Source organism: Hemitrygon akajei, chromosome 1 (assembly GCF_048418815.1).
Source record: "Hemitrygon akajei chromosome 1, sHemAka1.3, whole genome shotgun sequence".
Lineage (NCBI taxonomy): Eukaryota > Metazoa > Chordata > Chondrichthyes > Myliobatiformes > Dasyatidae > Hemitrygon > Hemitrygon akajei.
Genome location: NC_133124.1, coordinates 32,089,052 through 32,101,966, shown reverse-complemented (window position 1 = coordinate 32,101,966; position 12,915 = coordinate 32,089,052). Strand labels below are relative to the sequence as shown.

The following is a 12,915-nucleotide window of genomic DNA, read 5'->3' as shown; positions in this document are numbered from 1 at the left end:
GCTCCTTTTTTGTTGGTAGTAGGCATTAATATCTTCTGTTGCTAAGTGTATTTACAGTTTTGGGGGTTTGAATGTCCTGATGTATACTCTCTAGATTGTGTTGTGTTTGGTCTGGAGTTCTTTTTTGTTGCGGGGCTTGGGGAGGATACTAATTTTACATATCTTCAATTTGGGTGCTTTCTCAATTATCTTCTTTTGTATTCTATTATTATTGTATGTTTATTTTTGCACTGTATTAATGTTCTTCATTTCGATCTGGGGTTTTTTTTTATTTGTAGTGATGTAGAAAATGTATAAAAAAACTAATAATTGCACCACATTTGTCACTAATTTAATTTGTAAATGATCATAATGTATAAAAATCTCAGGTCAATTCATTCCATCATTTTGTATTGTTCAAAAAAAAGTACTTTTTGTGTATTTTTGCATTTCACAGAACAATTTTTTTCTTTTCATTTACCTGAAAACTTTGTCCACTTAACGCCTATTTCCTCTCACAACTCTAAGTATACGTGCATTTCAGCCCCACCCTTGTGACTAAGTTAGCAGACCCTTTTTCTGGGATGAGTAATCATGGTGCTGGTACTGTTAAAGACTCTATTCTTATATCAGTATTTTCTCTTTAGGATGAAACTGCACAGAAAAATTTTGATTTGTTAAAATTGAATTATGATAAGGAGAAGGTAAGTAAGTTTTCATGGTATCTGCACATCTAGATAGTTAATTGTTCTGTTTGTAGGATGATATTTGAATTTTAATATATTTTATATTGTATTTTAGGAAAATACATCCTCAGGAACGACAGATTCAAGAGATCTCGTAAAGGTTATTTCTAAAGCTTTTGCAATGCCTTTCCTAATAGCAGGATTTTTGAAGATTATAGGTGATCTAGCAGGATTAGCTGAACCTTTCTGCGTTGATGGCATCCTCAGATTTGTGGATGCAGAGCCTAAAGAATTGGAGAAGGTAAGGTTTTAGTTTATTTTTCTAAGCTGGCTCCACAGAGCACTAAATCTAGCTGTGTAGGTTAAATGCAAGTCAATGCACTCCTCCTTGGCTATATGAAATGTTCCAAGGGCATGTCACTGAGTATTGTGGAGGAGCAGAGAGATCTGGGGTTACATGTCCACAGATCCCTGAAAGTTGCCTCACAGGTAGATAGGGTAGTTAAGAAAGCTTATGGGGTGTTAGCTTTCATAAGTCGAGGGATAGAGTTTAAGAGACGTGATGTAATGATGCAGCTCTGTAAAACTCTAGTTAGGCCACATTTGGAGTGCTGTGTCCATTTCTGGTCATCTCACTATAGGAAGGATGTGGAAGCATGGGAAAGGGTACAGAGGAGATTTACCAGGATGCTGCCTGGTTTAGAGAGTATGGATTATGAGCAGAGATTAAGGGAGCTAGGGCTTTACTCCTTAGAGAGAAGGAGGATGAGAGGAGACATGATAGAGGTGTACAAGATATTAAGAGGAATAGACAGAGTGGACAGCCAGCGCCTCTTCCCCAGGGCACCACTGCTCAGTACAAGAGGACATGGCTTTAAGTTAAGGGGAGGGAAGTTCAAGGGGGATATTAGAGGAAGGTTTTTCACTCAGAGAGTGGTTGGTGCGTGGAATGCACTGCCTGAGTCAGTAGTGGAGGCAGATACACTAGTGAAGTTTAAGAGACTACTAGACAGGTATATGGAGGAATTTAAGGTGGGGGGTAATATGGGAGGCAGGGTTTGAGGGTCGGCACAACATTGTGGGCCGAAGGGCCTGTAACGTGCTGTACTATTCTATGTTCTATATGTTCTATTACAAACCTTTCTTCCTCAGTCGCTTTCTGGATAGTACTTTAATTATACATAGCAAAGAACGAATATGATTACCAATGAATTGTACCAAGAAACATCCTTTACAAAAATTGCTAATGTGCAATTTTGAGATGGGTAGTTAAAAAAGCAAAAATTATGAAAAGAAAACTCAGAAACTACAGAAATTAAAATCAATTACCCTTCAGAAGACAAATAAATAACAAAGGAAAATATTCTCAATAACTATATATGTGATCATCCACTCAAATGCTGGAGACTTGCTCCCAATAAGATCAATTTGAAGTTGAGGTTCAAGTTTATTTGCATTCAACTGTACACATTTATACATCTAAATGAAACATTGTTCCTTTGGGCCCAAAGTGCAAAACCATAAGGCCAAAAATATAGGGGCAGAATTAGGCCACTTGGTGCATCTTGTCTGCTCCGCCATTCCATCCGGACTGATTTACTATCCCTCCTGCCATTCTCCTGCCTTCTCCCCATAACCTTTGATGCACTGGCTATTCAAGAACCTACCAACCTCTGCCTTAAGTATACCCAGTGAACTTGCCTGCGCAGCTGTCTGTGGCAATGAATTCCATAGATTTACCACCCTCCAACTAATAAAAGAAAATTCCTCATCCTCTAAATAGTCTCAGTTCTGAGGCTGTGCCCTCTGATCATAGGCTCCCTCACTTTTTGAAGCATCCTCTCCACGTCCATGCAACACACACAAAATGTTGGTTGGAGGAACGTAGCAGGCCAGGCAGCACCTATGGAAAAGAGTACAGTCAGCGTCTCGGGTCGAGATGCCAACTGTACTTTCCATAGATGCTGCCTGGCCTGCTGAGTTCCTCCAGCATTTTGTCTGTGTCTTTTGCACCAATTCTTCAGCTATACATTCGTCTATCAAATCATCCTATTTACCCTCACTGGCATGTGGCACAGGTAGCAATCCAGAGATGACTAACCTGGAGGTCCTGCTTTCAGCTTTCTGCCTCTCTATATTCTCTCTTCAGGACCTCCTCCCTTTTCCAACCTATGTCATTGGTATAGTATGTACCAGGACTTCAGCCTGCTCACCCTCCCCCTCCTCTCCCTTTAGAATAAAACACAATACATAGAGTCACACTCAGTACATATAGTTACAATCCAGCGCACAGAGCCACAAAATAATACTGGTGCAGGTCCCTGAATGGCATGGCCTGTAGATTGACAGATTGACGTAAAGTGCAAGGTGCATGCTAATGTGAGAGTACTGGTGCTATTATAATAAAACCCAGCAGTAGTATATGAAGCAGCAGCAATAAAAGATTAAAAGTGACCAGTGCAGGATGAGAGTGTGTTGCTGAGTTGCGGGAGGGGTGGAGGGGAGTGACACGGTATTCAGAGTATTAAGAAGTTTAACAGCCTGTGGGAAGAAGCTGTTACCCAGGCTGATAATTCTAGTTATTACGCTGTGGCTGACAGCAGGAGGTCCAAGAGGTTGTGAGAGGATGTTCTGGCCTTCCTGGAGAAACCTTAAAAAAAAATGCATTTAGGTATTTTTCTTGTATTGATTGAGTTGTGGGCCAAATTCATGAAAATCCCGGGGTAGAAATTTATTTTTCAGTAATTTTTTTGTGCTCAGTCAGCTTTGCTAGAATTGTGCATCCAACTTGGCCTCAAAGGTGATCTCAAATCTCTCTTAATTTAGATAAAATATCTGTATTGCCAAATGCAAGGATGCTTTTCATTGACATCTCATTTTGACAAGCTGTCTATTTAAAACTGTGCTCACTCGGTAAAGCTAGCTTTTCTCTCTTAAAGGGTTTGGGGTTGGAGCTGCGTTTTATCTGTTATCGACAATTACTCAAGATTATGGGCAATGAAGTGACAAGGAATTACTAGTTTTCTGAAGACAGGAAACCACAGATGCTGTTATCTAGAATGAATAAAAAAAACTGCAGGAGGAACTATCAACTCAGGCAGCTTTCACTCATTACCATCCTTTCTGATCACCTTTGTGGCCTCCACCATACCTTCCCTGCCTCTGTTGACATCTCCACATTCCCTCCCTCACTTGCTTGTATCTGCCATCGACCCTCTTGGCCTGCATCCACTTGTCACTCCTAGGCCAACTCTTCCTTTAATCCTCCCTCTTACTTCTTCATACTGGCTAACTTCCCTTTACTTCACACTCTTGAGTCCTGGTGCAAAATCTCAACCGCAAAATATGGTCTTACCCTTGGCCTCCATAAATGCTGTTTGACCTGCCAAGTTCCTCTAGTAATTTTCTTTTTTTCTTAACCACTAATTTTCTTACTGCTACTTTTGAAGGAAGCCAGCAGGAACATTTTCTAGTTTACTTTGTGACAGGAAGATCTCCATGAACTGGCACTACAGTCGGTATACTATAGGCATAGCCCCAGTTTATGATAGAAAATGGTCCAGTGATCTCCAGTAAGTCCAGCAACACTTCTAGTGTTAAGTAATTTAGTTCAAACAAATTCTGTGAATTTTTCCTCTATTGGCTCTGCAAAAATATTTGATGGCAAATGCTTGCCAAATGAGCCAAAAGAGGTCTAAAGACCTACATCTAACTTTAGACAATAAGGCAAAGCTGATGGGAAATTGAGTATCATTTGTGAAAGCTGTGCGCTGATTGTTTTTATTTTTTATTCATGGAGTAGGTCCTCCCGGCCCTTCGAGCCTCACAACCTCAGCAACCCCTGATTCAGCCCTCGTCTCATCATGGGACAATTTTTACTAGGGGAATAGAATATAAAAGCAAGGAGATAATGCTGAGCCTTTGTATGACAGTAGTCAGGCCGCACTTGGAGCATTGTCAACAGTTTTGGGTCCCATATCTCAGAAAAGACGTGTTGTCATTGAGAGAGTCGGGAGGAAGTTCACAAGGATCCTTCCGGAATTGAAGGGGTTCACATATGAGGAGTGTTTGGCAGCTTTGGGCCTGTACTCACTGAAATTTGGAAGAATGCGGGGGGATCTCACTGAAACCTACTGAATGTTGAAAGGACTAGATAAGGTAGATGTGGAAAGGATGTTTCCCATGGTGGGGGTATCCAGAACTAGAGGGCACAGCCTCAAAATTGAGGGATGACCCTCTAGACAGAGGTAAGGAGGAATATTTTTAGCCAGAGTAGTGAATCTGTGGAATGCTCTGCCACATACTGCAGTGGAGGCCAAATCTGTGCGTATGTTTAAGGCGGAAGTTGATCGTTTCCTGATTGGTCAGGGCATCAGAAGATATGGAGGTAGGCAGGTGTATGAGGTTGAGTGGGATTCGGGATCAATCATGATGGAATGGTGGGGCATACTCAATGGGCTAAATGGCCTAATTCTACTTCTGTGGTCTTATGGACCAATTAACCTACCAACAGGTATACCTTTGGGCTATGGGAGGAATCCTGAGCACCCAGAGGAAACCCACGCATTCCACGGGGAGGACATCTAGATTCCTTACATATGATGTTGGAATTGAACTCTGAACTCTGACCTCCACCCCTCAGCTGTAATAGTGTCATGCTAACCACTATGCTACCACGTTGCCTGCTTGTGTAGATTCAGTAAGTGACTTTTCAGAAGCACATGGCATCTAACTGGGTCAGCACAGTAGTGTAGCAGTTGGCAGCCAGTAGTAATATTGGGGTTCGATTCCTGCTGCTGTCTCTAAGGAGTTTGTGAGTTCCCCTTCTTGACCGTATGAGTTTCCTCCCACACCCCGAAGACATACAAGTTGGGTTAGTAAGCTCTGGGCATGCTATGTGGTCGCTGGAAATGCGGCTTACCCTCAGCAAAATCTACGCTGATTTAATTTGATGCAAATGACACATTTCACTGTGTGTTTCGATGTATATGTGATAATCAAGCTAATCTTTAAAGAAAATCTGTAATTAAACAGAATCCTAGTTTGGTCAAAGATTCCATCTTATGACATGTATAGTAAATGATGCCTGATTTTATTGTATTGAATCACTAGGAGTACCTATTGAACACCAAAACTATATAGTTTGGTATTTAGAACTTGCATATAACAGCTTACTGTTGACCTGAACTTTGTGGTTTTCACTTTGGATTTCCCAAAGATGTTTTTATCTCTGTGAAATTTTCCTCCCTCACCCCCACATTTTTCGAGAACAAATCATTGAGCTGGAGTATGTTCACATTACCTCATCCTCACAACCCCTTTTGCTGCAACAGCCTTATATAGACTTATATGTTCTCTCTAACTGCAGCCTGTGATAGCCCTGTGAACAGTCCATGAACAGTGACTTTAATTCAAGCAACATTTCTAAAGCTCCTCACTTGAACCCCATTGATGGTGTTTCAGTAATTTCCAAAGCCTTTGATAACTAGAACTTCTTAAAACACAGTTGAAGTAAATTTCCAATGTAGGTACAACACTGGCATTTATCCAACAATTTGGATAATTGTCTAGTATGTTCTGCTCATTAAAAGTATGGTATATCTAATCCAGCCAATTACCACCCAATCCACTCTTAATTATTAACAATGTGATGGAACCTGTGGACAACGTTGTGAATGCAGTGTACTTGGTACCAGTTACGTATTTGCTGATGCCCGTCTCACCAGGTACACTCAGCTCCAAACTTGCACCAAAGAGTGAAATTCCAAAATTCAGGTGAGAGTTACTGCCCAAGACATCAGGGTGTCCTGGAGTCATTGGGCATTGAAGTGGTTGGAGTCATATAAAAGAAAGTTAACGATTGGTGGTTCTTCATCCCCGCTGAGGACATCCCTCATGCAATAACCTTGACCTAGTTATCTCAACATGTTTCACCAATATCCTTACTGCCACTGAAGCAAATTTCCAGAAGCAAGAACGTTCTACACTTCAGCAAATGGATCAGCAAGAACTAGACTACATTCAGGCACAATCTGATAAGTGACAGGTAAACACTTATTTCAAAAGAACCAAGCAAATACCATCTCCCACAAACGAGAATATAACTATCTACACTTGACATTCAATGTCATTACTATTACCAGGTCCACACCAATATGATGATAAGCTTATGACGATCAAAAAGCTGAATGTAAAACAGAAAATCAACATGCTCAACTAAATGTATCTGTTTGTGGAGGTAATGGGCAAGTTTAATGAATTATAATAGTGTTCTATATCCTAATTTTACTTAGGGAGTACATTTTGTGAGTTTCTGGGAATTTACTAATAATGGCTACATTTTGGCATTCTTGATGCTGTGCGTAGTGCTCTTTCGCCACCTCTGCCAACAGACAGCCTTCTACATTGTTATTCGAGATGGAATACGCATAAAATCAGGTCTGCAGGTAAGATTCTTTCAGTTTATTCCATTCTCCCTTCAATGAATTTTCTCCTTCCCCCTCTAAGTGTTGACTTTTTTTCCTGGACTTTGATTTTAGGACATAGAATATTACAGCATAGAATAGGCTCTTTAGCCAACAATGTTGTACTGACATTTTAACCTACTCTTAGATCAATCTAACCTTTCCCTCTCACATAGCCCTCCATTTTTCTATCAACCATGTGCCAATCTAAGGGTTTCTTAACTGTTCCTAATATATCTGCCTCCACCAGCACCACCTCTGGCAGTATGTTCTATGCACCTACCACTCTCCGTGTTTTAAAAAAAACATATTTCTAAACATTCTTCCTATACTTCCCTCCAATCACCCTAAAATATTGTGCCCATCATATTAGCCCTTTCTAGTGGCTGGCCACCAAATGTATGTCTCTTCCCATCCTGTACACCTCTATCAAGTCACTCCTTGCCCTCCTTCGCTTCAAAGAGGAAACCCCCCCCCCCAGCTTGCTCAACCTATCCTCAGAAGACATGCTCTCTAATCCAGCCAGCATCCTAGTAAATCTCCTCTGCATCCTCTTTCCAATTTCCACATCCTTTCTATAATGAGGTGACCAGAACTGAACAAAATATTCCAAATGTGGTCTAACCGGGGTTTTATAGAGCTGCAACTCTATGTTCAATGCCTTGTGGCTGTTGAACTCAAACCATCATCTAGTGAAGGCCAACACTCCATATGCATTCTCAACAACCCTGTCAATTTCTGCAGCAGCATTGAAAGATCTGTGGATGTGGACCCCAAGATCTCTCTTTTCCTCCACACTGCTAAGGATCCTCCCGTCAACCCCATTTTTTGCCTTCAAATTCAACGTGAAACACTTCACACTTTTCCAGGTTGAACTCCACCTGCCAGGCCAGTGGTCACTTCTGCGTTTTAAGCAAAAGGTAACCTTTCTTTAACAGACACACAAGAGAATGCAGATGCTGGAATTTGAAGGAACAAATAATCTGCTGGAGGAACTTAGCAGCTGATAGGAAAGAAATGGTCAACATTTTGGATTGAAACCCTACATCAACCCAAAGGATCAGCAATTTATTTTCTCCCACAGATACCACTAGATTTACCGAGTTACTCCTGTAGATTATTTGTTGGTCATTCTTAAAATTTTTATAGCTGTCTGTGACTTAATCCTATGACCTGACAGGGTTATGGGGAAAAGGCAGGTAGATGGAGCTAAGTTTACGGACAGATCAGCCATGATCTTATTGAATGGTGGGGCAGGCTCGATGGGCCGGATGGCCTACTCCAGCTCCTATTTCTTATGTTCTCATGTTATAAAGTTGTTTGAAATCAGCAGGGTCTTTGGATGGTAATGAAGTGTTCAACCAAGTGTCAATACCCCAGTCTCTTTCCCCCGATATAAAATAAAAGGGGAAAATGTGGGAGGTGTTCAATAGGTCAGGCAACAGGTGTAGAGAGAAATACAGAGCTGATGTTTCAGCTTGGTGACCATTTAAGAGAACTTGTTTTAGAACTTCAGTCTCCCCTCTTCTCATCCCTTGTTCCGGTTCTTTCTCATAGAGGAATGAGGAAGGGTGTGCAAACAAAAGTGGGAGATTAACTAGCTGAGCAAGGTTGGGTGCACAAAATTTTAGCAAACAGACAGGTTTCAAGTTTTTCAGGGACTGGGAAATACAAAAACTAAAATGTGCTGTAAGCACTTCTGATTCTAGTAGTTTAATGATTATTCCAGAACTACTTTGAGCACAAGAAACTGGTGTGCACCCTCACCCCAGCCTCTCCCAGTAAACTTGATACCCCAACCCTCTCCATTAACTATTGTCTGTCCTTCTAGCCTTGCCACAGTTTCCAAACATCTTCCACTGTCCATCATCTTTTCTCATCTCCCAATCCCCAAAACTCAAGACGGGTTTCTGCCCTGAGGCCTGTGCGATTTATTACAGATTGGGCTTTGCCTCTCTCTTCTACTCACATGTTCCAGCTCCAATGTTCTGAATTGCCCTGTGCCATCTCAAGTAAACTTCAGCTGCTGCCTTTTAGGACTACTGTGTCTTTCTTCTCTGACAGCTGCAAGTTTTCTTTTTGACTGATTGTCAGGCAGTGAAAGAGTTTAATTATCTTAACATTAAATCCAGCAGTACATCTGCTTTCCACTTTGCTAGGCCGTACTGAGTTTTCAGACGTTAACCCCCACCATACGTTGTAACCAATGTGTTGCTCTCATTGGTATTCGTCGTGGCTTTGATTAAGTCGTGTTTATATTTCACACTTCAAAAAAAATATTACCTCACCTACAATGACAATACTTCCCATCCACTCATCTTCCACCATCAAAATGCACAAGAGCTATGAACACCTGCAGACTCCCCTCCCAGTCACACACCATCCCCCACTTAGCAATATATCACTGGGACTTCATGTTCACTAAGTTAAAACCTGGATTTACCGTAGCTAACTAACAACACTGGGTCTACCTCTAGCCGAAGAACTCCACCATTTTAAAACTATAGTTCATCTCCACCTCCTTAAGGGCAGTTAATAATAAGCAATAAATCAGACAGCAAGAGCCCCATGCTACTAAGTGAATACATATTTAAAAATCAGAAATATGAATATTTCCATATTATTTTTCCAGGCCATGATTTATTTGAAAGCGTTATCACTGCCAGTGTGGGTCTTCAATGGAGATCATCTGACGACGGGCCAGGTTATCAATTACATGTCAGTGGATACTTATCAAATAATGATGGTGGCTTTTTTGGGATTCTATATCATTTCCATTCCAATACAGGTATGTCAAATTTAATAGAGAGCTAAATGAGCAGATTGATTTTTGTAGGAAAGGTATTATAAACTGGCCTTTCCTCACTGGGGTTACTAGAATACTAGATCATGCATAAATAATTTGGAAGAATTGCGGCTGTCTCCCCTTAAGCACACTGGAACCACATACTTAAAGAATACGGACCATAGAAATAAAGATATTATTGAAGGAATTTTATTTAGAATGATGCACCATCAATAACTCACTCTGAGACGTAAGAAGCGAGGTATTGGCTTTTATTGACTGGAAGAATGAACAACACTACATCCTGGAGAATGAGGCCGGGCATCAGGCTTCAATCGCCTTTATACAGGGGTCTGTGAGAGGAGCCACCGAAGCAGTCAGCAGGGGTCTGTGGGAGGAGCCACAGGAGCAGTCCAGACAGGTATATGTAGTTCACCACATAGAAATATGGCCTTACTTTTGCAACTGAAATAAATATAAACCTGTATGTCTGTGCCCTACTAAGTGTACTTTCAGAAAGTACATTTCTGTACTTTCAACAAGTTTTTTTTTCAAAAAGGGATGTACCTACAAAAAGGTTTGAACCATATTGTGATACATATTGGTAATCAGTGGGATTATGTTCCTGGTGACAAATAAACAATCAATTCAGCACCATTAGTCAACAAGTGGGTTTCCTTTGAAATTCATTTTGTTGTAGTTGCTAAGGAAATTGAAATGAGCAATTTTTATTGAGATGAGTAGTTTTTACTGAAAGTAGAACCCATCAATGACCTGGTTTTTTTTTGAAAGGGCAATACTTCTCTCTTTAATGATAAGTCTTGCTCACAAATACTTTGACAGTCATCAAAGTAAGTCACATATTCATGCATATTAACTGTCAAAATATTTTTAATTGTTTTTTTCAAAATGATTTTGAAAGCAAAAACACATTTAAAAAATCATTATTATGAAAGCATTGTCAGCAAAATTTAATTAAAACCAATTAGAACATTTTTAAAATTACATGCATTAAGTTAAATCAATTTATATTGTTATATCAATTTGATAGAGTCACTGAAATGTAAGTGGGAGTGCAATGTCTGGGAAGCTGCAGGAAGTTGATTTTTCACCATCAAATGTCAGAATAGAATGGTAATTACAGTAGCTAAATCTTCCAGGAAGTTTGGAACATCCATATTTGTGTATACTTATAAGGAGTTCCAAGTTTCCTAACAGTTACAAAGGGAATGCCAACAGTTCAGATGGAACTGCAGACATTTTTCTGGAGAAACATAATCCTTTTGTTAATAATAACTATCCATCAATTTCTTCACACTTCTCTCATGAAAAGTTGAGAAGTAAAACACTAACTACTGACGAGTTCAAGTTAATCTCAATAATTTGAGATTCCCATTTTTAATCGAAAAACCTCAACTTACTGAAGCAATCTCAATGGTAGTGTCTGAAGATTATAATGCGTATATTTTGAAACTTTTGATTTTCTTGGAAATTTCCAGAATTGATCAATTTTGTGACAAAATAGCAAACTTTCCATATTCTGTCAGGGATATTGAAGAAAATTAGTAAGTAACCAGCTGTTGCAAAAAAGCCACTAGGGTAGGAACAGCTGAAGTTCTGAAACAACACAGTCAAAATATTCAAATATCACAGGGAATAATAAAGGGCAATGTTTATCATCCATTAAGTCACCAGCATGGTGTGTATTTTTGGCACAGCTAACCACATTCCCCAAAATCGCATATCATCTTTACTTTGAATGATATTATTGTGGCTTCATCAAAATACTGGAGTTCCCTTACCAATGCTACTTTGGATGTACCATAATCCCATAAACTGCATCAATTCAAGAAAGCATCTTAGGCCCATCTTTTCAGGGGTAATTGGGAATGGGCAATGAATGCTATGACTGCTAACAATCACCATATATTTAAAGAAAAAAAGGAGAGGGAATTTCAGATTCAGACAAGTTTATTGTCATATACACTAGCGTAGGATGAAATCCCCTTGCTCTCTTGAGCAGACAGTATAGATAGTAAATAATAAATACACAAGTGTAGAACAACAGAATGGTACAAAGGTGGTGGTGCAATGTGAAGTCATGCAAAAAGAAATGCTGAAGTAACAAGAGCAGAATAACTGAGTGACGTAGAATTAATAATTCCAAGATTGTCGCGGCACTACTCAGAAGGGGATGGGAAAGAGGTGACTTGTTCAGAAGTTAGTCTTAGTAGTGCGGAAGAAGCTGTTCTTAAGTCTCATCATTCAGGCTATCAAACTCCTGCATCTTCTCCCAGAAGGTAGAAGATTAAAAGAGATGGCCAGGATGACAGGCATCGTTGACAATACTATTTGCCTTCCTGAAAGAATGCACTGTGAATATGGTCAGGATTTTAAAGCCTGTATTTCAATTGCAATTGCATAAACCATTTATTATTTATATACTACTTAATTAATTTTCTATTTACTGTATTACTTGTATCTTGATTTCAGATTATACTGACAATTCTGCTACTCTATCTACAACTGGGGTACAGTGCTTTGATAGGAGTTTCTATCATTATCCTGCTCACCCCTCTGCAGTACTTCATCGCGAAAAAATTTATTTCTATTCAACAAGAAACAATGAAGTGTTCAGATGACAGGATCAAGAAATCCCACGAAATGCTGCAGAACATAAAGGTAATGACTGCTACTCAAGGTTAATCAAATCCAATTCTGCATTCCTCTTTTAACTTGGAAAAACAATGCACATAAAACTATTATCTTGGAGAATTCAATTCACTGTCTGATGTTAAAAGAATACTATCTACTGTCGTACCGAGATGCCATTTCATTCCGACTTGACAGACCACCTGGATCAGTTAATTGAATAAGGAATATGTGATCAGGTTTAAGGTGAGAGGTGGACGTTTGGAAGAGATCTGAAGGGAACTTTGTTGCACAAGAGCTGGTTGGAGTCTGGAAAATATTACCTGAAGAGGTGGTGTAGACAGGGACT

At 39.8% G+C, this 12,915-nt stretch overlaps 1 protein-coding gene across 2 annotated transcripts in view; it reads left to right on the top strand.

Annotated features, from left to right (window-relative positions):
• LOC140725264 (ATP-binding cassette sub-family C member 9-like) overlaps positions 1-12,915 on the top strand; it is a 166,290-nt gene that overhangs the window by 61,286 nt on the left and 92,089 nt on the right. For both annotated transcript variants that reach the window (XM_073040510.1, XM_073040521.1), the window contains 5 exons: positions 627-683; positions 781-966; positions 6,959-7,111; positions 9,762-9,917; positions 12,408-12,596. In XM_073040510.1, coding sequence (XP_072896611.1) covers positions 627-683; positions 781-966; positions 6,959-7,111; positions 9,762-9,917; positions 12,408-12,596 — 741 coding nt within the window. The remainder of the gene's footprint in view (positions 1-626; positions 684-780; positions 967-6,958; positions 7,112-9,761; positions 9,918-12,407; positions 12,597-12,915) is intronic.